The sequence below is a fragment of the Electrophorus electricus genome, chromosome 5 (assembly GCF_013358815.1).
Source record: "Electrophorus electricus isolate fEleEle1 chromosome 5, fEleEle1.pri, whole genome shotgun sequence".
Taxonomy (NCBI): domain Eukaryota; kingdom Metazoa; phylum Chordata; class Actinopteri; order Gymnotiformes; family Gymnotidae; genus Electrophorus; species Electrophorus electricus.
Window position 1 is genome coordinate 25900278 of NC_049539.1, and position 26130 is coordinate 25926407.

General features: G+C 50.0%; 1 protein-coding gene across 4 annotated transcripts; it reads left to right on the forward strand.

Moving 5' to 3' along the window:
- The first annotated feature begins 308 nt into the window (after positions 1-308).
- Positions 309-25832, forward strand: cemip2 (cell migration inducing hyaluronidase 2). 4 transcript variants are annotated; one of them, XM_035526584.1, is made up of 24 exons: positions 309-458; positions 2691-3022; positions 3512-3652; positions 4245-4812; positions 7869-8038; positions 9722-9910; positions 10887-11056; positions 12322-12534; positions 13157-13362; positions 13948-14017; positions 16532-16660; positions 17620-17708; positions 18410-18541; positions 18664-18699; positions 19226-19381; positions 19898-20075; positions 21627-21842; positions 21918-22129; positions 22272-22454; positions 22577-22796; positions 22966-23067; positions 23183-23328; positions 23807-23913; positions 24023-25832. In XM_035526584.1, the coding sequence occupies exons 2-24, from the start codon at positions 2710-2712 to the stop codon at positions 24217-24219; spliced, it is 4143 nt and encodes a 1380-aa protein (XP_035382477.1). In that variant the 5' UTR covers positions 309-458; positions 2691-2709; the 3' UTR covers positions 24220-25832. The 4 variants fall into 4 exon arrangements, with proteins under 4 accessions (XP_035382477.1, XP_035382478.1, XP_035382480.1 ...); XM_035526585.1 differs by lacking the exon at positions 309-458 and adding an exon at positions 467-607; XM_035526587.1 differs by lacking the exons at positions 309-458; positions 2691-3022; positions 3512-3652; ... (1 more) ...; positions 7869-8038; positions 10887-11056 and having other exon boundaries at positions 9781-9910; positions 24023-25829.
- The last annotated feature ends 298 nt before the right edge of the window (positions 25833-26130 follow it).

Here is a 26130-nt window from a genome sequence, read left to right on the forward strand (position 1 = left end):
CTTCAGCGTTTTGGAGCACGCATAATGTCCCAAAACTCTGTGTGCAAAGGGTTGCTTTGCAGAATAAGCCTACCCGAGAAAGGGGAACGGGTGTTAACAAGTTCGCTGCTTAACATATTTGATGAAAAACATTACTAAACAGATTAACATCCGTTTGATATTATTTCAGCATTGATTTATTTATTTTTTTGCGGATTTATGACACTCTTGTCGCTTTGGAACGAACGCAGCGTGCGTGTGACGCGCGAGCTCGGAGGCCCCTCCTCGCGCTCCACTTCCTCTCCTCGCGCGCCTAGGACGGTGTCGCTCGTCGCTCTCAGCCGCGGGACTTCGACACCATGCGAATAAAAGCGTTAAACGCGCCCCACACACGGTTTATCCAGTTTACACGTTAAACGTTAACCTTCACCGCCCCCACCCACACCGACCGGCCGAGGAGCGGCGCAGCCCCGCCAACGGTAAGCGCCGACGTTTCGTGTCTGACAGAGATGAAGGTCTCTCCGATGAAGGGTTTACCTTCACAAAAACCAGCCTCTGAGGAAATGTCTGAGGAACAAACGGGCGTTTAGACGCGAAAACCAGAGAGGAGCTCCGCAGAGAGCCGAGGGTGTGTATTTTGAGCCGGACAAACTTTTCCTCGCAGTCCGGACTCGCGTTTGGCTGAATTGTAATTCTTGCTGGGTTGGTAGTCTTCCTGACTCGGTAGATGGTTTCACTGTAACAGCATTAGTGACAGCATTGTTGTTTCCATATTTGTCAAACATTCAATTTTTTTGGTGTGTCTACCTCACAAAGTTTGCTATACTTTGGCTGCTTGTTCAAGATAAAACGTTTTGGGCTCCTCATGCCAATGTTCTGCTCCGTTGTGCATCTTGGTAAGTCGTTCCCGTTTTTACGACGAATACAATATAACTAACTTCCCATTTGCCTTCTCATCGAAGGATATATATATAATATTTATGTATATATAAGTATATTTCATATAATTTGTGGTACTGGATAGTGCCGCAAACATGCCCTTAACACCCCAGACTCTGCAGGTTGGGCAGATGGACTACGACAGACCAACGAACAGAGCTGGTTTTGGTAGTTGAAATCGTGATTTACGCTTTTGGAGCACCCCAAAAGCAGATAACGGTTGTGTTCGTAAAAGGGACAAATCATTACAAATAGACTGAAGCTTGATGCAGTTGCGATTACGCATCCGAAAAGGAGAACGAACTTTGTCGAATGGTGGTGCGCATGCGCCGTAATCCTAGGTGGAGTAGCGATAGGTAGGGGAACGTGTGCGCGTTGAATTTTAGACCTCGTTAAAGAAGCTTGGTGCAGAAGTAACGCTAATTTTACTAACAGTGTGCTTGATGTGTTTCTGTCAGGAGAGTCGTGAGGCGTTGCTAGCCACCCCCCCCCCCCCCCCAAAAAAAAAAAAACGTCGTGTCATTTGCAGTGAAATTTATGCACCTTCCCAACCCCCCCCCCCCCCCCCCCCCCAAGTCGTCTTCACTGTGCCTGGAGGTATAAGGTTTTACGCCACGCAGATGTGTTAACTTTTTTTTTTTTTTTTTTTTTTTTTTTTGTATTTTATCAGTAAAAGTGACTGACTACTAAAAGTAGATTCCTTTCCTTAAAGTTAAGCTATACACTTAAGGATAAGTAAACCTACAGATTTAAAAATGTTCAGCAAAGGACCAATCTACATTTAACCCAGGAAGTGTAACTAAGAGCACTACTACCCTGGTGCTGTTTGGATTATTCCAAAGGTTTTCAGAGTGGGTGTTGGACTGCACCAGCTCCTGATAGCAGCCTGATATCCAACCCAGAAGTCAGAGTCCAGATTGGTGCATCTCCGGTCTTTCCCACAGCATTATTAAAGCCTGAGAAGTCCCTTTCCCCAGAGGCAGATCTGCTTCTCCTCGTCACCTCAGCCAACAAAGAGACTCGTTGATTTTGCGAAGAGAAGCCGTGGAGGACCCCCTCCTCCGGACTGAGTCGCCTGGCACTCATTCACCCCCGGCCACTGTCCGAGCTCCGGGTGGAGTGACGGCCACTCAGGCTGGACTCTCGGGACGACACGGGTAGTTTCTGAACCACAGGCGTGTGTGTGTGGTGTCGTGCCTTAATATGTTCTGATGGCACGGGAGTTTGTTTATTAGCACTGCGCCACTGAGCTGATATTTTAGTGGAGCTTTATTTCACCTAATGACTGCTGTTCTGTAAAGAAGTCTCTATCTTTTTTTTTTTTTTTTTGGTAAACAAATCGAGGCCGTTCTGCCTACTGTGTGATGGATTCAAACGCTCGCTGTCAACGACATTAGTCTTAGGAGTTGGTGTTTTGTGAACAGAATTTTAGGACATTAGAGTGGGTTCTTTTTGGCTTGAGTGGCTGGCCTCTCTCTCTCTTTGAGGATTAGTGTGTGCGCATTTTACTGAATTGGTGCCAAGTATTTGTGTAAATACCTTGAAAATGCGAAAAACTCAAAAGAGCCCTCCACCACAAAGCACACACACACAGCAGAGCTACAGACTGATATCCCGCCCGCGTGCGAAACCGCACTCCTGAAACTGCTGATGCACTTTGTGACGTCTTCTGGAGTTTGGTGTATGGCGATATCCTATCAAATTACACCTTCGCCTTCAGGATGAGAATTGAATTCTAAATACTCTCCCCCCCCCCCTCCCCTCTCCTGCAGAGTGGCACCAGGTCGTACCATGCAGGGGAATAATGGCCACCTCCCTGTTTTTGTTGCTCCGGCCAACGGCTCTGCAGGCTACACTGCGGGCAAGGTTGTGCCCGGTCGATTGCCTGTTCCTACCAAGGCTCCGCCCCCGCCACCATTGAAGCGCCTGTCCCCGCCCCCTGCGCGCCCCCCGCCCCTTCACCCGTCTGAAGACAAGGCCAGACGGGAGCACGCGCAGAACCTGCAGAGGAAGAACACTTACATTTGCACCGGTGTCTTCCTTGGGGCGTTCTTCCTCACCCTTATCTTCATTCTCTGCCTTACGTCCGGAGACGTCCTAGATGGTGAGTGAGTGAGTGCGTGCGTGCGTGTGTCTATGCACATAACTGCATGCATGCATGTTCCTGTGAGTTCATTACTTCCACAAATGCTCAATAATCTTAAACCATAAAATGTTTTTTTAATAGATAAATACTACATAGCAGTGTCACGAGTGATGCGGATTCTAATATGTTGTCTTAACATGCCGAGCCCCAGCAGATAACGGGGTTCTCGTAGGCCATGGTTTTTCTGGAATTCTATGGAAATTTAAGTATGTTCCAAACATTTAGTCAGGGAATTTGATAATGTTTTGGACAAAGTCCAAATATCTCGTTTAATCCGGTGAGTTCATTACTTCCGCAAATGCTCAATAATCTTTCTGCTAATTCCTCCCAATCCCACGCAGTGTTGAAGCTGTCCGCAGAAACTCCTAACCCCTCTCTTCCAGCAGTCTTCCTAGGCAGTGGAACAGGCCCCTGCTCCCTGTAACGGCAGTCCTGGTTCTGTTGCAGAGAACTGCCCGGATCATGACCCGACTCTGATAGACTGGAACCCGGGGACAGGCCCCAGGACACCTGCGGTGGTGCGCAGAGGGGACAGGTTCCGCCTGGTCGCCTCGGCCAGCCTCCAATCTCTCACCATCCAGTCCGGAGGTGAGGTCTGAGTGTCCGGACAGGAAGCTGAGTTAAGGAATTAGGGGAGACAGCTACCAATGTGGCACCATACCACAGATTGGAAATGGATCTTGGACCATGATGCCCAACAGATGAGCAATTCCATTAGCTAAAAAACATTAGAAACCGTAAAAAAAAAATGTATTAGATGAATACTACATAGCAGTGTCACGAGTGATGTGAGTTCTAATATGTTGTCTAACATGCCGAGCCCCAGCAGATAACGGGGTTCTCGTGGGCCATGGTTTTTCTGGAATTCTATGGAAATTTAAGTATGTTCCAAACATTTAATCAGGGAATTTGATAATGTTTTGGACAGAGTCCAAATGTCTGGGAATTGTTTGTAGCATCTTTAAATTTTAATTTCCATGTATCACAGTGTTTTCAAGCATTTCCCGTATTGTGTGAGTGGTTGCTATGGTTACTTGCTTTTTACACACCCATTCAACAAAAGTGACCTGTTTTTCCATTTATTATTGATCATGGAATTTCAGCTTTTCAGTCAAAAAAAGTCTGGGGAATTTGACATTTGTCATAGAATGGGCCTTCACCCGTTCCCGTGCTTCCTCAGGGCTGGTGGTCTTTGCCGACGACAAGGACGGCTCGAAGAACATCACCCTGCGGACGCGGCACATTCTCATCGAGGACGGCGGCGCCCTCCACATCGGCGGCCCCGAGTGCCGCTACCGCTCCCGGGCCATCGTGGGGCTGGTGGGACGCTCGGACGACGCGGGCGCCACCGATGTGCCCGGCTTCGGCCGCAAGTTCGTGGGGGTGCGCCCGGGCGGCACCCTGGAGCTCCACGGCGCCCGCCGCCTGTCCTGGACGCTGCTGACACGCACGCTGCCAGCGTCCGGCCTGTCGGCGGGTTCCTACGCCTTCCAGAAGAACTTCAGCCGCGGCATCAACCTGCGCGTGGTGGACCAGGACACGGGTGCCCGGTTGCACGTCGAGCGCTTCGACACGCACGAGCACCAGAACGACAGCCGCCGCCTCAGCCAGCTGCTGCGCTCTCTCCCACCCGGCCGCATCGTTGCGCTCGCCGTGGGTGACTCTGCCGTCAAGAGCCTCCTGGACGAGACCAAGAAGACCATCCAGGACGTCCTGGGCAGCACCTATGTTAATGAGCTCCAGTTCAGGTCAGGAACTGGAACTTCACCGCGTCTCACATAAAGGTTCACACAGAAAGCGTTCATGCATGCACGTTAAAATTGAGCTGACGGGAAGCTAATAACCTCAGATATTGGCTCAGGTGGAGCAGGAGACCATCTTTAGAAACTTCAGGGCTTAGCGAGAATGTTCCGGTCTGTGCCGTTAGGAAAGTCAGACTGGGAGGAGGGCTTGTCGAGAACTATTCTGGTTTTGATGCGGAAGATCTTTGAGATGTTGGTTTAGCTGTTAACCTCCCGGGGAGACGCTGTGTCCACGCAGCACACACCGCAAGCCGACACTCGGTGAACACGGTGCCAGGACTGCCAACGTGGAACCAATCGAGACGTGATCCATAGCTGCCTCCGGGCTCGTCTGACTGGTTAGCAGGGTTTAGTAGCTGCTCTGCATCACACCGAATTCCGAACTCCGTCTTCACACTTCCCCTTTCGCCCTGTGCTCGCATGTTCCAAGGAAAACACTCCCGATTGAACCCCCCCCCCCCCCCCCCCCACCACCACGTGTTTCCAAGATCCATATTCCTGTAGGAAACATTCACTGGAAGGTTAGCCAGTATTTCTAGCATTTGTGCTTGGGAGGGGAAAAAGCTGTTTCCTATATCTGAGTCTTCAGCAAGGCAGAAAGGGCGCTGTCTGCAGAACAGACAATTAAGAAATTCACCAGAAACTCGCGTTACGAACGGAGCACATATATAGATATATATGTATTTATTATCTCACACACACTCTGTTTTTCTTTCTCTTCCTCTCACCCAAACACACACACTTTCACACCCTCTACGCACCCCTGTTTTCTTTTTCCTCAGTTTGGGCAGAGCACTCTCAACCATTTCACTGCGAGTTATACTGTGTATGTGACAAATAAACCAAACTTGAAACTTGAAACCTTTTGGCACAAACACTTGCCAGCTCAGCCTGCGCGCGCGCACACACACACCCCATTATGTGTCCAACAGCCCCCGGCAACAAACGCAAGAATACACACAGCCCCTCCCCCACCCCCAGTGACAATGCCGTGGGGGGACGGCACTTGGCTGGCCCTTTAACAGCTCGCAAACAGCATGTGGCCTTTTCTCCCCGGGTCCGCTAGCAGAGGGTGCACTCTGACCTCTCAGGTTTGAACATGACCCAGTGTGGCGTCAGCAGCGCAGATGTCCCCGCTGACCCAGCACCCTACCCATCAAATACCCCCCCCCCCCCCCCATTATCACACAGTACCTCTACCCCTTGAGCCCTCTTTCATGGGCCTGCTTTGTGAGAGAGCCTCTGTGGGTGTGGTCTGAGCTGTTCCCACGTACCCTTATCCCACTAGAATATCTGGTTCTTTTTTTTTTTTTGGAGGCGACTGATGTGACGTGATGTGGTGATATCTGGGAGAAGTGCAAGTCTCCCCTTTTCCTGAGCTGTGGAGAAGAGACAGCCCGGGCTGCCGCGGTCTCAGATCAGGAACGCGGCGCTGCGATTGATGGAGAGAAGGCCGTTAACGTTTCATGGCCGAGAGGGAGAGCCTGAGTGTTTCTTTACTGGCCGCAGGTTTGGGGCTTTCCAAAACAGTGTTTTCGCTAGACAGAAAAGGGGATGACAAGATTCCACTGTGTTGCGAGTGTTACTTCTGATGGCTTGTGAAAAGTTCATTGGCTGCTGCTTAACTTGCAAGGCCATTAGTACGCTTTTAGTTTTTGTACTGAATTAATTTTTTTGCTGTGTGATTTATGCAGCCTTCCAGCTGGAGAGTTTTCTGTTTAGCCGCCTCAGATCCAGCATTTAAAAAGGGTTCCAGACCAGCGGAGTCCGTCTCGCGAGCGCACGTTGAGCTCAGGAGCTGTTCCCAAGAACCCGTCAGGAGGGCCCCGAGCGTGTCCCTGCAACAGTAGCGCTAATACCAGAAGCTCCCCAAAGGGGCGAAGGCAGTTTGACTAGCCCGTAAAACACTTGAGGGACTTTTTTCCTTTTCTCTTTCTTTGTGTCTTTCCTTCTCTTTGTTTGTGTTTGTTTTGTCGTTGTGATGCAACAGGAAAGCATGGAGTGATCCTTGGGCTTGGTCACTGGGGGGGGGGGGGGGGGGGGGGGGGGGGGGGGGAGGGAGAGAGAGAGAGAGAGAGAGAGAGAGAGAATGGTGAGATCAAGGAAAGGGGAAACAGAGAAGGAGAGAGGGAGACAATGGCTTGTTATTAGCCAGCACTGAAGGATATTGGAACCAAGGCCCAACATGTGTTGGCCATATGGAACCTAAAAAATCCCGCAGATCCTTTCGGAGTGACATTTTAAAAGCTCCGCTTTTCCTCTGTCTCCCCTGCAGGCCAGCAGACAAGTGGCAAACGAGCAGTTTTTACCTCCTAAACTCCACGGTGTTGCGCAACGTGCTTGGCAGCTTGTCCGTGGGGTTTGTGCGATTCTTTTTAACGGATCCCTGCCCTCAGGACTCCTTATTACCACGCAGTGAGGCCGCTGGTGTCCACATCGAGCACAGCTTTGTGCGTATGCAAGACTGCTACAGGCAGGGTAGGAACGTGGAGGGCGGATGGACGACACAGGCGTACAGTACGAGAGGCACGATCAGAGCAATGTACGAGAGACGTAAGAACAGCGTAAGGGCGAACAGAAGGTAAACGTGAAATGATGAGAACAGCAAAGCATTTTTGAGCACCTCCACTTTTTCTATTCACTTCGTCATCCGCCTCGAATTTCGATCTCCGAGTTCCGGGAAGGCCCGCAGGCCAGCCTCCACTTCCCAACCGCAGCTAATCTTCGTCACGTGGTGCTGTTTTGATCCCAGGGGTGTTTATTCAGATAGGAGCGCATGCAGCAGCAGCAGCAGCAGCAGGTAACACATTAGCACACGGAGATTCGCGTCAGACCGACGCAAAGTGTTTTCTTCGGAGTTTTATGATGGGAACAGGATGTTTAAGCCGAGTCTCGTGGTGCACCATCCCCAAGGTTTAAAGCGGGCTGCAGACGTCCAGAAAAACAACCCGCAAATGGGAACCGTGCTGCAACCTGAATACGTGTCTCCTGTTTCTCCGTAGGCAGGCGTGGGCGCTGGTGTCCGTGGTCGGCGGCGGCAACGGCTCGTGCACGGAAGCCGTGCGCGAGCACGAGAACCACGACACGCGCGGCAGGGCCCTGGCGCACCGCAACTTTGTCACCGCCGACGGCGTGCGGTTCGCCGTGACTGCCTACAGCGAGTGGAGGAATGGTGCGTGTCTCCCCCGGCAACCAGCCACACCCTCCCACGGGGGCTGCCGCCATGTCCCGGGTGTTCCGCCCAGCCTGCTCTCGGTCGCGGGCTGTCAGGTTTGGCCTCGTCCCACAACCCGCTTCCTCGCTAAACCAAGTGGTGTTGATGCAGATGGGGTTTAGCTGTGGTTCCGGGGGTGTGCATGTCTCCCGGGAGCCTCGGCGAGCTGCAATTACCCACAATCCACTTCCCTGCACTTTTTCTTCACTTTCTTTTGTTTCTGTACTTTTGAAATAAAATAATTCCTTTTTTTTCCCCCTGCCATTTAAACCCACAACCGAATCGTTTAGTAAACTCTTTAAAAAGACAGCTGTGTGCCGATGTCATTCGCTCTGGGGAGTGCGACGGCGATGACCTAGCAGGTAAGGGCAGGCCTAAGGACTTCAGGGCACTGTGACCGTGCGGGCCCTCACCGTTGGCCTTGGCTCCGCGCCTTTTGAAACGCTTCAACTTACACCGCCAGTCGCTTGGCATCTCTCAGCCTGAAGACGCGTGTTTGGAAGGCCAGCGCCATGGAACACGATCGCTCTCTAGTCTGGGAATGTTGGCCATGGAGCCAGGTTGGTCACGCTAAAGCCTAAGGATTCGGTCACTGCTGGAAATTCCTTATGCCACACGGTCCCACAGTGCCATGCCTTAGTCTGCCTTGATCCAAGTCCTTCAAAGCAAGGCTGGCCCTTTTCCGTTTACGATCACGGAAAGCCTGATTAGTGTCCGATATGCATATGGTATGACACAGCTGCGTAGGTGATGATTAGTATGGGAAATGGCATAAAAAGCTTCTTTCTGCTTTAAGTTCATTGGAGCTCTAGATTGTGCCCTAGTGGTCTGCCTGCATGCTCTAAGAGAATTCCGATCTCTTAACACAGGAATTAGACGGGTGGAATTCTCCGGTGGCTGCTTGGGGGCGTTGGTCAGCATTCCACACGGCTTCTCGCACTCGATTCCGAGTTGACACACAGTCCCGAAACGCACCACGTTGCACTCGGTATCTGTGGTCCGCCCAGCTGAGCTTCCGGAACCGGCATGCGTGAAGTGATGAGGTCACGCGAAGGACTAGGTTTACCGGAGCACCGTGACTCTCAGTCCTTCCAGAAAAGTCGTGACGTCACATGGGAACCATGCTCAGATTGGATGAGACAGCAGAAAGCCAACTGCTGACTGGGCTGGCTCGCCACAGAGACTAGCAAACGTGTCTAAACGCAGACAGCTGACATCATCTTGCACTTTTATCAACATCCCTATTTTGAATTAAAGCTTACGTAGACACATTAACTTTACATGTATGGTACTGTATATGAACGGTCAATGGTCCCTACAGCAAATCATCGGAGAAACACTCCGACATAGTCTTAGTTTGAATTAATATTTAAATCTTTTCAGGATTTTGTTTTTTTCTTTTTGAACAGGAAGATTACGGAAGTGAATTTCTGTTTTTCTGGATGCTCCCACAACAGTCCACGCAGTCATGAGGGAATTGACACAGCTTAGAGGAGTGGTTTATTTTTTTATTTTTGTTCTTGTTTTCTGACCAACGATTTATTAGGACAGTTAAATCAAATGATGGAGTTTTTTGTTGTTGTCGTTGTTTGGGGGGGGGGTGGGTTTGTCCAATTACCCCCCCTTGCATGTCCCCCGCAGGTTACGCCAGCTCGGGCTTCACGGTGGACGTGGAGGACCAGGTGGTCCTGGACTTGCAGGATGATGTCAGCAGCTGGCGTCCAGGGGAGCGCGTGGTGGTGGCCAGCACTGACTACTCCATGCACCAGGCTGAGGAGTTCACACTTCTGCCCTGCCCCCACTGCACTAAGAGGCAGGTCCGCATACAAGGTGAGGGTGTGTGTGCGCGCGCGCACTAATGAATATGAAACGCTGAACCTAACTGTTCCAGGAATCGGGCCCAAACAAAATGTGTGTTTTTTTTGGTAAGGCTGTGTGAGGGGAGTGTGTTGGAGCGCGGTATTGGTTTTCCTGTGGTTTGTAAAGTTAATAAACATGCTCACCTTCTCAGGAGAGAAGTTTCTCGGCCGAGGTCGTATTGTAACCCAACCCCGCTGTGTTTACAGCCGAGTCCCCCTCATTTGGCAGAGGCGTTCCAGCCCCTAGGGACGTTTTTATGGAAAAATAACAAAATAAAGTTTAGTTTACAGCTACCGGTAAACAAGATGGCCGAGTTTCGGATGGCAGGGGAGACCGCGTCTTCCTCTGAGGCCAGAAAAGGGCAGCGTACGTTTCCTGCTTTCAGCTTATTAGCGTCTTTAGAACAAGCAATTGGATCTTGGCTGAATGCCGCTGGTCCGGACGTCCAGATCTCCAGATGAATTTGAGCGGCTTTTGTTGGTGTGTGTGGAATTGGCACGAAGGTCCCCCACTCAGTTCACACACGTGCACGCATTGACATACACACAGGAAGCCCGTGTTGGAGAAAAGAGCCGTCTGTCTGCGTGTGTGACTTTCATGCTCCTCTCATGTTTCCTGTGGTTTGCTGCTGATGAAAGTTATTCTCCACCTGCTGCCCTTTGCAGCGGTTTCCTCAGTGACTCGGCGATTTACTCCCACAAAAGAGAATGCCTCCCTGCCTCCCCAAAGCGGGTCCGCTAACAGTTGCCCAATTTGACCCAATGTAATCGTCCCAGAGCACTTTACAGCTCGGTGTTTTCCCGCCACCGGACCACCCGTTATTTCACGCCAGCCAATCGTCGCAGCGGACGGAACTCGGAGTGTTTTAGGCCTGCGGGTCACGCGCTTGGGAGGGATATGGGCCCGCGTGCAGGATTGTGACTGCGTGTATTTGGCTGTGCGCCAGGGAAGCCCCAGTTCACCCACGTGGGGGAGATCGTGGATGGCGTGGACATGAGGGCGGAGGTGGCCCTCCTCACCAGGAACATCCTTGTCCACGGAGAGATGGAGAGTACCTGCTATGGCCAGAACAAGTGCCAGTTCTTCAGCCACGACACCTTCGGAGGACACATCAAGGTGCGTGTGCGCGCGTGCCAACCTCAACCAGCCCTGCCTGGATCCATAGCTATGGCTGGTGTCAGGGGCTCTTTTAGTCTCGAATCGGAGCGATGCTCACTAGTGATCTACGCCAAGCCTCTTCCTTCTCTGATGTGCTTTTTAGTCTGGCCTTTTTGTCCTGTCTTTTCCTTCTTTCTTTTTGTGTCTTCTGTCTGTCTGTTTTTGTGGTTTCAACTAGCTCTGCTTGCTGGTACCAACACCTGGTAACCAGGGTGGTGAAAGGTAGATGACGCGTTGCCGAATAATGACTCGGCCTCCAACGTGAATCGGACAGGCAGGTGCTGTGATTATTTCAGCCTTGTTGGTATTTCAGCGTTGCTGGTACGGTTTGTCTGAGGCGTAACGTAAAATTAGGGGCCTTCCAAGAAGCCGAGTGTCTTACGACGGACAGTTCTCAGGTTCCCACCCACCAATGAGCTACTGCTGTCAGTGGCGTACTGTGCAAACAAAGATTTACAAATCCCTCATTAGGCTCTATTCTCACAGACGGCGAGCTGATCTGCCCGGCAATTAAAGCTCTTACCAGCGTGCTAACAACCCCAAAAGATTAAGAGATTGCGGTGCTGTAATTATTGACTGGGTTTATTTAACCAAAGCTGAACTAATAAAACAGCACTTTGGGAAGAAATGATAGTCTACCATACCCAAGAAGGATACCAAGACTGTAGCTCACGCCTCGACTTTTATGCCTGTTTGAGCAGTTTAAAACAGAACATGGCTACAGGACCAAAGGTAACAAGTGAGGAGTGGGTGGAGTTCATAATCAAAAGAAACCACTAAAGTAAAGGGTCAGTAGGGTCTTGACCCCCAGACAGAACAAATGAGAACCACATGAGTTCACAGTCCACCACAGGGCAGAGATATGTAAACTTTGTTAGCTGAGCCCCGGTGTCCCCATCTGAACATATGATGGTTGTATAGGTCAAAGTGCAGCGGTCTGTATGACATGATCGCACTGCAGAATGTGACCACCTAAATGAAAAATATAACGGCAGTTTAAATTCCCTGATTCACAGGCATTGCTTTACAGATGCTCTCTGTAATGAGCGTGGCACGCAGGTCAAAAGGTCAAAACGACACCTGTTAAGATAAGGATGAAGGAATTTTAGTGTGTTTCTCAGATTGAAGAATTAAAGAGGTAACAGTTCAATCAGTCCCCCCCCCCCCCCCCCAAACCGGGCTGACCATTTTCACCTCTGCACCCTTTTTTCATCTCTCTCCAGATCCTGGGCAACTTCTCCTCGGTGCACCTGTCCCAGGTGGAGCTGAGACACATGGGACAGCAGGCGGTGCTGGGCAGCTACCCCGTCCACTTCCACCGCTGCGGGGACGTGGACCGGCATGGCGGCTACGCACAGCCCGCCTACGTGGACTCGCTCGCCATCCACCATTCGTTCTCCCGCTGTGTGGTGGTCCATGCCACCAACGGTCTCCTGGTGCGCAGGGGCGGGGCCGGGGGCGGGGAAGGGGGAGGGGCTAGGACGTAACTTCACAGGTAGCATAGGTCAGTTGTGAGCCTTTCTACTGTGTGGGGGTGTGTGCACAATTCAGGGTGAATACTTATGAAAGCTGCATTATTTCTGTTATTTCTCATTTTTTCAGAATATTTACTTTAATTTCAATATCACTTTACTTTTAAGGGTCAGTGTTAATATGACACACATCAACATATAAAATCATCATTTGTAATCCTGACAAATCAGGATATGAACACTTGAGGTCATTTACACTTACGGCATTTAGCTGACGTTTTTATCCAAAGTGACTTACAATTCTGACTGAGTACAGCTTGAGGAATTGAGGGTTAAGGGTCTTGCTCAGGGGCCCAACAGTGGCAACTTGGGAGTGGTGGGGCTTGAACCTTCTGATTACAAGTCAAGTATCTTAACCACTGAGTTACCACTGCCCTGTAATGCATTTGAAGTATTAGTGAGAGCATAGTAATGTCTGTAAACTCACTTAACAATTAGAATAATTTAGATTTGTTTTATTTATTTATTTTTAACCATGTCTGCAGTGAATTCTAACGAATGCTGCTCCTCTGTGTCCGCTGCGCAGGTCAGGGACACCGTGGGCTATGACACCCTGGGCCACTGCTTCTTCCTGGAGGACGGAATTGAGCAGAGGAACGTATTTTTCCATAACCTTGGCCTGGTGACCCGGCCCGGCACCATTCTGCCTACCGACCGCAATGACACCATGTGCACCGAGATACGAGACCGCGTGTACAAGGGCCATGTTCCCTCACCCGCGACTGAGTGCAAGTGTGTGACACACACAGACACGGAGAGAGGCACCTGAAAGAGCTCTCTCTCTCTCACACACACACACACACACCAAACAAACAAAGGCACTCCGCTTAATACTGGTCATTAATGCTAAGCTAAAACCCCATGTCCATATGTAGCAAGTGTCCGAGTAACTGATCCAAGTTCTGGTCCAGCCCAGCCGGTGGGACTGCGCCCAATAGAGTGTCTGCTGAATAGGCAGACATTGATCCCAGGCCAGGCCAGCTTTTTCTGATCCTGAGGAAATGAGCAGATGAATTTGGAAGCTGTTTTTACAATGGTTTTAGGGAATCAGCTGGGTTGAAAAGAGCCTGCTGAGGTCCATGTGAGCACCACAGCCGAGGACGGTGCTCGTGAGGGAGAGCTGTAGAAATATCTAGAAGTCCTACTAGATTGACTGTTTACAGGTCATCGTGGTTAGGTGGGCACTCAGTTTTTATTACAATCGTCCAAGGTGTGTTTTATGTATTTTCAAGATGGAAACCAAAAGCGTGTTTACACCCATATGTGCATGAAAGAATGTAACGTACGTGTGTGTGTGTGTGTGTGTGTCTGCTCTAGGGCCGTGTCCACGTTCTGGATTGCCAACCCAAACAACCACCTGATCAGCAACGCAGCAGCCGGTTCACAGGTAAACCTCACCTGCCCTGTGCTGAAGAGAAGTGCATTCTGTATTCCTGTTGAATGTCTATAATGAGTGGACGCAATTACTACACGCACAGCTCAGCTCTAGAAACACATTTTAAAACGCAGTCTGATGCTGCATCTTGGTACTTGTAAGATATGCAGTAGTACACTCCGAAACACACATGACTGCTAGAGGGTCTGGGAAATGGATTTGGAACTTGGAGAATGTATTACACTGGAGTGTGATCACAACGTACCGTTTCCAGGGGGGTTAAAACCCTGCGACATTTACGTAATCTTAACTAATCTTAACTAAATAACCCTTTATTAAGTCAGATGATCTTTCTGCTTATTTTGTGCCTTGTTGTTTGCGCTGTTTGGCATGTTAAATACAACAGAAGGTTTTGCCAACGTGGACATACCAGCAGCTCATCCTGCAGTTATTACAGTTCAGCTGTAGGGACATGAATGCTTTAAGAACCCTTTAATACGATGTGGCACTCGTCAAACTGCTAAAATTAAAGCGACACCGTCACACAAAGGGAAATTTAGATTTTAATACAGTCTCGGCTAAGAGTGAGAAGTGTTGAAATCACTAAAACGGAGCTAAAATTGAACAAAAATGAAGCAAATAAGACTCCTGGTGAAGCAAGCATGATTAACGTGGAAAATATTGACACAACCTCTCGGGATGAGGGAATGAATGGGGACTGTTACTCAGAGGTAATTCCATAGACTAGAAAATAATTACAGGTAATCAACTGCATCATCTTTGCATATGGATGGAGTTAAGAGTTTAGGGTTAGAGGAAATGGTCTTCTTGCTTGCTTCAAAGCCAGCCCTTTTCGCTCCTAGCGTGGCTGCGTCGATTTTGTAGGCAAACTCCCGAGAAGAGGTGGTGTTTGAAGTCGGATGCCGTTCTGTAACTCGTTAACTACCTACTCTGAAGATCCTAGACAAACTGTCATTGACCAAGCGCTAAAAACATCCGTCTCCGTTGGCCTTGGAGCTGTTTACCGGGCACGCAGTGGGAGCAAATTGAGTGAGGACAACAGGCCTGACAACAATTGAATAAACAAAAGACTTTGATCTAAGAAAAGGAAAGGAAACCAGTGACTTCTGATGTCCATACCGATAGGCTTTTGACTTTGGCTTTCTCTTAACTTTTCACTCTGTTTCCTTCTCCTGAGAAATTAAACACTTTTTTTTTTTTCCCCCCCTCCAATGAACTCCACCTTTTCGTAACTGCTATCCTGCTCTTGGGTATAATAGGAAAGTCTCAAGGGTGGACCATGTGCTTTTGGGTTCATGCACATTTATTTCTTTACCCATATACACTACTAAAATCAGCTAATCTAATTTTTACAAGGTTACCAGGAAATTCAGTTAGAAGTGGTTAACTATTTTCTCAGTAAATGTGGAAAAAAAATTAAAAAACGGGAACAAGAGAAGCCAAATAAGTTTTCAAGCGTAACAAAAGACCCGAATAATGTAATTCGGAGGTTCCATTAAGCTAACTAGGCATTACTTGTTTACAGTTTAAAGTCATAGTGAATACAAAGCTGAAACTACTGTCTATACTTTGTTGATAATTATACCCAAAGAGAGAAGCATAACATTACACAAGCTGGATTGCGTACTCGCGGCCCAACCTTCTTGCAGCATATCGGATATCAGCATGTTTTACCAACTGGGAAACGCACAGGATTATAGCTACTGCGGATCACCCTGTTGGTCAGTGTGCCTTCAGGTTAAGAGGTTTGTCTGATCACCCCCACTAGGGAATAATATGTCAACAGTGGGTGCTGGAGACCCCTGACCTAAAGCTGTGACGTGTGGGACGCTCTGAGAAAGTAACAGCGTTGTTTTTTGTTTGGTTTTTGTTGAGAGTCGCACGCTGGAGGCTCCCTAATTTAGTGGACCGGCCATGGTCCCACTCGAGAGAGGGGTTCTCACTTAACGTCAGTCGATTTCCTCTCATGACATCCCTGCTATGGAAGAACCCCTCCCACCATTGCCTTGGCCTCGGATAACTCGCATCCTACCCTCAGCTTTCTGTCGTCAACAGCTGAAGTTGCTGAACACAGTCAGCTCATTGTCATCAGGCTGTAAGTGTAGATAAAGAGAACCAAGCACTACTGTATTTGGCTCTCTCCTGTGTTTTCCTGTTGACCTTTCACCTGCTGAGCTTGACTCAGGAAGCCGGTGGCTTCGGTCTCATAGCATTCGATCGATGGTTTCACTACACGGGGGGGGAAAACATCTGATTTTACTGGTGGGGGGAGGGGGCATAAGGCAAAGGAGAGGGACATAGGAGAGCACGAGCACGCTTGGATTTCTGGCATTATTCCATGGCTGAGGGGCTATTCTGCGCCTAATCCACTGAACATTCGTCTCTAATAAAAACGTAATTGATCATGACCAAATGTGCAGTGTTTAGTTTGAGTTTGTTCTTTTCAGATATTAAGATTCTTGAATGATAACGACAGATCGAGACATCTGTTTCCTTTCCCTCTAGGATGCGGGCATTTGGTACGTTTTCCACAGTTCTTCCACGGGAGATTCTCATGGGCTGGTACCAGAGACGAGAGCAGAACTCACTCCGCTGGGCATTTTCTACAACAACCGCATCCACTCCAACTTCAAGGTACCGCAAGAACCTGTCGTCAAGCCCGACGTTAAAACCCGACCGCACTAACCACATAAACTGAACCTCATAAACCACTTATAATGAAGAGAAGGCTCCAGGTTGCTATGTAGCTGGATCAGACATTCTGTGACTGGAGTAACTCAATATTGTTTGACGTTTCTTGAAAGTTAATGCTTTCCATGCCCAGCAGAATCTGAGGAAACTTCGGCCTCCAGCGCTAAAATAAATAGCACTCAGCAAAACTGGCAGTTGAAATGTTAGATTTCAGTCCGTTGTATATCTCATTTCCGTATACTAATGATACATGTAGACTGTTGATCGAATGAATGAATAATTGTCCTTTGTGACGGTGTGTGTTTTGCAGTGAGGGAGAAGGGTGGGGGTACATCGTGCAATATGCTGTCATTCGTGGACAAGCATGTGGAACCAATTGATGTTTTTCATTTGTTGTGATGCATAAACAAATCATCGTTTCTTGGAAGGAATCCACTGCTTACAGAAGAACGCGCGTGCACACCCACACAGACGTGCGGGTGTTCAATATTCCATCGTCCTCTGCTCCATCTCTCCACACACACACACACACACACACACACACACAAAAGGAGTGATGTCATGAGGCAAGCCTATTTACGGCCCAGTGCCTCTCCCTCTCTCCCCACGTAACGTCACGTGTTCCGAGAAGGCGTAAAAGCGCATTTTCTGCGCGGCGATTTGTCACCCTTCAGAATTCGGCCATTTAGATCCGCCTCCGCTCTTGCCTTCGCAGAAACGCTGACTGCTTAAAGGTTCCTCCTTTGAGATGTCCCTGGCTGCCGCGTCCTGATTGGCCGCCTGATGCAGCTGCTTCTTTCTGCGCGCGTCACCGTGTTTTGCCCGTCCCACGTGCACAGAGCCTCCGCATCCATCCCCTCACTGTTCTTTTGTTGTTTTTATTTCTTTTCTTTTTTTCTTAGGCGGGTCTGTTCATCGACAAGGGTGTGAAGACGAGCAATGCCAGTGCCGCGGATCCTCGCGAGTACCTTTGCCTGGACAACAGCGCCAGGTGAGGCCACGCAGCCAAAAGATAAGGTTTGAGCTGGTGGAGCTGGGCTTAGCTTTGTTTTCATGTCATTTTCATGCAGTATTTATCTAGGAAAGCCAACAGAATCAGCCCTGCGCCTCGGAGACTCCGATCTGTCAAAATGTGTCATTGTCAGTCGCTGTGTTTGGTATAAACAATACCCACTAATCTACACGCAATGCAGAAATTATGGGACACATAGATAACGCAAGCCATGAACCGCTGGAAATACATACACACACACACACACACACACACTTGGAGACAATAAACTAGTTTTGGTTAGTCTGTAGTTAACTGAGCAGGACAACTCGGTGGGGGCCTGTCTGTGTCAGTGTGTGTGTGTTCATGCACCCTAGAGAGGTTGATTCTGTTTACTGTGAAAACACATTAGTGAAGATTAGTGCGTTTCCTCTGTTCACTCACCGTGGAATGTGCGTATGAATGGGAGTGGCTCTACGTGTGAGCGTGTGTGTATTGACTTACTGTGGTTAGTTACAGATATGTGTCATCCCAGACTTGACTTACTTAGAGCTTCTGATGGTCTAACGTGTGTGTGTGTGTGTGTGTGTGTGTTTCTACATTCTGTAAATCCTAACTGCTATGGAGAAGGTTGGTCGTTCTCACCATCTCCTCTCATGTTTCTCAGCAACTGTCCCATTCCCATCTCGCCCCCTTCTCAGGTTCCGGCCCCACGAGAATTCGGACCCTGCCAAGCCGCGCGTGGCTGCCCTCGTCGACGCGCTCATCTCCTTTAAGAACAACGACCTTGGCGCTTGGATCCGTGGCGGCGACGTCATCATCCAGAACTCTGCGTGTGTGACGCTCCCGTCGTAGGGGAGACGTGCATGATTAGAGCACGTTTGTTTCATGAAAACATGACGGTCATTTTGGGTGAATCAAATATGACTGTGCTCTGTGTTTCTTCTCGCTGCAGCTTTGCTGACAACGGTGTCGGCCTGTCATTTGCAAGGTAATGTTTTGGGGTGTTTGTGCATGCATATACATATGAACGCATATGTCTGTCTGTCTGTCTGTACATATGAATGTGTGTGCATATGAATGCATGCGAGTGCGTGTATTTGTGGTTACATGCATATGAATACATGTGCAAATGTGTGTTTGTGGGGGTATACGTGTGTATGATCAAGCGTGCACACACATTCACGTGAGTTTGTGTGCAGGCGCATGAATATCAGCTTGCTGGTGCTTTTTCATTTGCCTTTTACGTTGTTCCTGAGTCGGTGGTCCATTAATAGAACAAACGCTGCTGCCAACCGCCTCCGTCGAATTGTTAAATATTTGGGAGCCTCTGAACTAAAGAGCGTGTCTCAGTTAATGATGCAGCTTCAGCAGCAGTTTACGCTCTCTCTCTCTCTCTCTCTCTCTCTCTCTCTCTCTCTCTCTCTCTCTCTCTCTCTCTCTCTCTCTCTCTCTCTCTCTCTCTCTCTCTCTCTCTCTCTCTCTCTCTCTCTCTCTCTCTCTCTCTCTCTCTCTAGTGACGGCAGCTACCCTAAAGACGTCGGCTCCAGTCAGGAGGTGGCTGACTCGCTGTTCGTGGGCGAGAGCAAGAACCGAGGCACTAACGGCGGCCTGAACAAATACTGGGGCCTCGGTGGCGTGGACGGCAAGCTGCGGACGCTTCCCCGAAACAAGTGAGGGAGAACGACAACACGGGCCCCATGCGTCCCTTGCCCTGTGTAAGACGCCCGGGCTGAACCGCCACCAGGTCTGGGCAGTGACATTAAAGGCCCTTTAGACGCCGGTACTCTGACGTCACCGGTGGGCTTTGGTTTGAAAACCCGAACCTGCCCACCGCGTGTGAAGTGAACGCGGAGTGCGCTGTCCGAGTGAACAGACCTCTCCGCTCGTGGAGCGTTCCCGCTGAGCCTGGCCTCGGTGCGGATTCCTCCGCAGTCAGTTCTTTGGTTTGAGCAGTTTTTGAGCACTTTTTATTTATTTATTTATTTATGTATTTTAGGGTTTGAAGTTAAATGTGACGTTACTGTTTTGCCGGTGCTTTGTCTCTCTTGCAACTTATCAGAAAAGTGTCGCGTATCGTATGATCCAACGTCGTGATATCGTTGTCGGTATCGCCCACCCCTATGTGCGTGGTACCAGTTTACTTGGTTACGCAGCCGCCTCACTGCATGAGCCGCGTGTCCCCGCAGGACGTTCCCCATCCGGGGCTTCCAGATCTACGATGGGCCCGTACGGCTGCTCCGGAGCACTTTCCGGGCGTACGCCCCAACTCCCGAGCGCTTCACTAGCGCCGTGGGCTTCAACCTGAAGAACACCTGGCAGCTCACACCCAGGAACAACCTGTCCTCCCTGTCCTTCCTGTCCAGCGTGAGTCCCTTTTTAATACACACACACACACAATCAAACGTACACCTGGCAGATCACGCCCAAGAACAACCTGTCCTCATTGTCCTTCCTGTCCAGCGTGAGTCCCTTTGTCAGTGTGTGTATACGCTCGCGTTTATATAACAGAGAGAAGCGTGTGTGCTCACACTTGGGACACACACCCACCCACACACACAGTCACAAAAACAGCATACATGTGTGACAGAACTGACATGGTTTCCATGTGGTGTTAAGCCCAATACCGGTTTTATCCAGATATTTGTCTTATTTTACACACTTCCTTCTTCTTTAATGGAATCACCATATAGCTACAGCACAGATGTACAGTAGAGGCTACAACCTCCCTGATGGCATGTGAACACGAGTTGTGTTCCTTGTCTCCTAGCGCTTCATCTATGGTCAGTTTGTGAGCACAGGGTCAGTGGGGGCCGAGCGTTCTCGACACGCTCGTGGTGTGGGCTCATGTAGAAAACCCAGAGACCGTGCCAGCATTCAGACGCACGCACGCGTGCGCTATCAATAGAACTGTCTTTGGCTTAGGGTGGTTCTTCCTCGTCGTCGTTAACAGGACTAGGCTCTGCTGAAAAGCCTCACAGCCTTTCCCCGGTGCTCCGGTCAGCCGCCGGGTGGCTGGCGGAGAATGCTCCCGGCCGTACCCTTTTAGCAGCACATTATGGAACCTCCCGCTGACTCCCAGGGAGGGAGCCACTCTACCACAGGGCCTCCATATGGGCTCCAAATGGCCTGGTCTAGAGAGCGCTGCTGAATTTGAGGCTTTCGGCACTCCCTCCTCCTTTCATCTCTATCTGTCCCTGAGTGTCTGTGTCTCTCTCTGTCTCTCTCTGTCTCTCTCTCTCTCTCTCTCTCTCGGGTGTAATGCTCTCTACTATTTGTTACGAGTGTCAATGACACTGTTGGTCAGGAAGAGGGCGTGGTCCTCCCACACTCTTCTCCCTCTGATGGCTGGCGTCCATCCGTCACGCCAACGCTGAGCAAGGAGAGGGGCAGGCGCCTGCAGCCTGGGGCCCACGAAGGCCCCATGCAGAGCTCGTGATGAGTCTGGTTATGTGACATCCATGGCTACAAAAACCAGCTCCACAGAGGCCGTGACGTGCCGACGCTTCTGAGCTTTAAGCCTGGAACACACATTCCTTCCAGAACTCTAACCGGTCTTGAACCGGAGCATTCCGATTCGCTACTAAGCGTTAACCCTATTTCAACACACCTATGTGTAATTCATTAGCTAATTGCATTACCAAGCTGTTTCACGAGGCAGCAGCTCAGTCTCCTATGCTGTGATGGGAAGTTGCCAACTTTGCAGAATTAATTTTGGCAACCTGAAGAACAAAGGAGGCGATTAATGGCTTTAAATTGCTGATAAACAAAGATGTGCGTTTTTGGTTTTTTTTGTGGCTGACGTTGCGCGGCTTGAAGTTGCCGGAAGTCTCCGTTCGGTCCCCGCGTGGTACGTGTGCTGCGTGTTTATTTCCCACGTCATCGTCAGTCTCCACGTGCGATTTCCACCACCCCCAGGTGACCCTGCGGGCGTTCTTCGGCCGCCCAGGCCAGTGGTTCGAGGACAACGACCTTGACGGCGACAAGAACTCCATCTTTCACGACGTGGATGGCTCGGTGAGCGGCTACCCCGGCACGTACGTGGCGCGCGCCGACAACTTCCTGGTGCGCCACCCCGCGTGCGTGGACGTGCCGCAGTGGAACGGCTGCGTGTGCAGCGGCCGCTACGCGCAGGTGAGGTCTCCGCGGGCCGCCGCTCCTTCATTCAGCTCCTGGGGCACGACCTTAACGCCCCTCCCTTCCTTGCAGGTGTACATAAAGACGCAGGGCACGCCTAACCTCGGCCTGTCCGTCACCAGGGACGAGTACCCCGAGCGGCCCATGCTGTTGCGGGGCATCAACAGCCATGGCGCGCTCTCGCAGCAATACCAGCCCGTGCTGATGCTGACCAAGAGCTACACGCTGCATTGGAGCAGCCAGGCGCCCCGGGAGGTCGCGATCTCGCTGGTCAACTTTGATCTGTAAGCCGCCCCACACAGCACAATCCACGAGGTTTCGCCTCGTGCGTCACCGAGGCCTCCGTTTGGAGCTCCGTTGATGTAATAAAAGTAGTTAAAAGTGTGTGTGTGTGTGTGTGTGTGTGTGTGTTTTCTGCTGCTCCAGAGGAGACTGGGCTTTCCTTGGACTGTGTTACCCCTCAGATACGGTATTCCAGGTGGTGTCGGATATCTACGACAGGCAGAACAATGTGTTTGATGGCATGGAGGACTATGGCTCAGTCTCCTCCCTGGCCGAACTACAAAAACGACCCCTGGACAGGAAGTATTTTTTTGACAGCTCCACCGGGTAAGAGACAATCAGAGCGTCAGTGAGTGTGTGTGTGTGTGTGTGTGTCTGTGAGCGTGTGTACATTTATCGTATATAGGATTAATATGCAAATAGATTTAAATAAATGTCCCCGCCCCCAGGCTGCTGTGGCTGTACGTGCGGGCTCAGCATGGCCGTAGCGGCTACAGCTACTGCTCTGTGCGAGGCTGCGAGCGTGTGAAGATCACGGCCACCACCAGCACCAAGCAGACCTGCAACTGCACCGCCCGTGCCTACCCCAAGTACCGCAAGCAGCCCAGCGCCACCACGCCCATGCCCCCGCCCACCACTACGCCCTGCACCCGCTGCGGAGCCTCCAAGGTGAAGCCCTGCCCCCACCTCATGCTCCCGCCGGGGCTGGCGTGCGTGCGCGCGTGTGTGTGTGTGTGTGTGTGTGTGTGTGTGTGTGTGTGTGTGTGTTTGACAAGTCTTCTGGGCTTGCTGAAATAATATTGTCAGATGTCCCAGCTGCTGTTTTTCGTCTGCGCAGCTGGTCTTCTCCAGTGACCCGTCCAGCAGCTACCTCCAGACCCAGATCAAAGCGCTCAGTCTCGTGGAGGAGCAGAACAACGACACACGAGCCTTTATCACTGTGAGGAACTCTGCTTGACACTCCCCAGCCCAAAGCTGCTTCCATCATACCGCAACCTTTGACCTAGGTCGGATGTCGCGTCTGCCGGTAATCCCTCGCTCTTGCCCTCACGCAGGTGAACGCCAAGCAGTTTAACCTCACCCAGGTCGGCTTCCTCGTGGTCGCCGCGGATGCCTGCACTGGCAAGGTCACCAAGCAATCCTTCTTCCCAAAGCTGGACTCCAAGATGAAACAGCATTTCACCAGTGGGATCCCAGCCAGGTAAGACAACCCGAAAAGGTGGCGCGGATGAGCGGTAACCGCGGAAACCAGCTACCACGGTGGCTCGCGCACACACAGCGGTCTTGGGGGGGGGGGGGGGGGGTCCCGGAATGCATCTGAGGTGCAGAACTCTCAGCCTCCCGAGCAATCCTGAGCTCCTCATCCAGACAAGGGGTGTTTTTTGGTGGAGGAGTCAGGTGAGGTTGCAGCTGTCGCACATCCTGGCAGCACAGATCGTGAAAGGCTGAAGCATGGGCATAAAACGCAGATGCTCCCATCTCCACGCCCACCTCCCGTTCAAAGTTCTCGAACCACCACTTAAGATGCAACTTTTAATTACGGTGTGTAAGATGGTGTCATACAGGTTCATCATCTTGAAGTAAAGGGCCTACATCAGTGCAGCTGTGAAGAAGGAGTCTGGACTCCAGGACTAAAAGTCAAACTGAGAGGTCGTGTCCTCTGAACCACCTTTCTGCAGGTCGATCGTCATGCTTGCCACAAGGGGTCAGCCGGATGGATTCGCCAAGGTCGCGCCGCATCTGGTCCCCCTGGGAGCAGCCAAAGTGGCAGACCTGCAGGGCAGAGGTGAGTACCACGCGCCCGACAACAGACCCTGCCCTCTCTTAGTCCTGTGATGCAGCCTGGACCTTTAATATCTCTCTCTCTCTCTCTCTCTCTCTTTCTCTCTCTGTAGGGAGTTTCGCCTTCTTTGGCTTCCAGGGGGTGGCCACGCGCCCGCCATGGGTGTCTCTCCTGGTCGGACAGGGGGAGGAGCCTGTGGGCATGATTGAGAGGTACATCCCACTGGCGCTGGAGGAGTACTCTTGTCCTCTGGGGGCAGAGCCAGCGAAACGGAAAGATCTGGAACTGCTGAGAAAAGCGCGGCGTTAAAAAAAAAAAAAAAAAAAAAAAAAAAAGTTTCCCAAATGTGAACAAAAAATATGATGGACTGAATGTGAAATAATGAAATTTATTTATTTATGGCAAAAAAAACCAAAAAAAAGCTTGGGGGGTATTTTATAGATAAATGCGAGTATGAAAATGTGTGTGGGTGAAAGTGTGTGTGAGGGAGAATGTCTGTTCTTTTTTTTTTTTGGTCCATGGAACCCTCTGTTGCACTTCACATTAGGACTGATCCAAACAGAATTATAAACCCACGTTCTGGAAAAAAAAACGCACACAACCTGCGTTAGGGACTGATTCACTATTTTCATTTTCTGCCTTCAATCCATCTCTTATTAAAAGCCTTTCTTATCATGAGAACAGAGCGTGGAAGAACCTCTCGTTGCCCAGCGACACCCCCCCCCCCCCCCAGTCCACGGGTGCTTTGAAATAACGGGGGAAGCAGTGATTTTAAATAACCTATGGGTTGAAACAAATCCCAAAACTTTCCTTTTAAAGAAGGATCCTTAATCCCAAAGGCAGAACCATTCGCCTACAATGGCCTAGAAACCCAGGAGTGCCGCTAGAACATCACCGTGCCTGCGTCAGGAGTTAGCTTGTGGACGGGCCTCAGAGTTCATTTTGTTCAGCTTCAGTTAGAAAGCTGGTCCATCTTAAGATGTGGTGTGTGTGTTTTTTTTTTTTTTTTTTTTTTTTTTTTAAATGCTTCGTGGAATGTTTTGGAAGCCATTGCAGGGCTTAATACCTCTTACAACTTGGTTTATTAGTGAGAAAATCTTAGATAACCATGTCAGCTTTTTAAATAAATATTTTTTTAAATATACATATTTATTGTTCCTTATCAGTATGCCATGTCATGGGCATAGATTTGGCAATACTGTTATCCACAAAATAATTGCTGCTTACACACATCTACACACAACACGCAGCACGGTTTCGTGGCATTTTGAGTTGAGTTCACAGTACTGGGCCTCCAGCACACAGTGGGTCGGTGGTGATAAGGGCACTGTTTTTTTCACGGCACAGTCCAGGACGTGACTTCTGTCTTTTCCTATGGCTCTGAATAGCATGCCACTTGAAACAACCCCCCCTAGCCCCCTTTCCTAGAGGACCTCTGGTCAGGAGTCCGTGGACCCAGCGCCGGTCACGGGGGCTGCCAAAGATTAAAAAACGAACCGGTGCAGCATAACATCTCAGCCAAGACTGTCGGTGACTACTGTTGGTTTGCCATCTATGTGCTTAAGAACAGCGCGCCGTTGAAACGGTTATTCTAATGTTCATTATGGGTTAAGTGAAAAACCCAAATGTCTGTGTTTTCTGTTTAAGGGCTTACAGGGACGAGATAGTGACTCTTTGTTAACCACTGTATTGTAAAAAGAAAAAAAAGGGTTGTGTGGGTTGTATGGCGGAGTTGATAGCTGAAGAAAGCATATTGCAAGATGTGAATAGGGCTTGTTAATACTATACAAGTGCCTTTTTGCTTTTAATTTTTTAAATTGTTTTCAATTACCAGTTCTTTAATGTTTACTGTAAAAGCTTTTTTGCTTAAAATTTATATTCTGTTAAAATTGCAAAGTTGATAAAACATTTATACTTTGTCATAAGAACATACTGTCATTTTTTTTATACGTGTAACTGGCTCCGATAGCTTAGTAAGACATCTCCCTGCTAGCCTCAGACCACACCGTGTTGTCCCATGAACATGTTGAGAGCACGCTGACTCAGCTCACCAGCTGCTGGTGTGGTGGTGAAGCAGAGAAAGGCCTACACGGATGCTCCACCATCAACACCGCAGCACAACTAAGCACAAATGGCCACTGGGGGGCAGAGTTGGGTTTTTGGTGAAGAACCGAATCCAATCCCCCCCCCCCCCCCCCCCCCCCCCCCCCCCCCGGACAC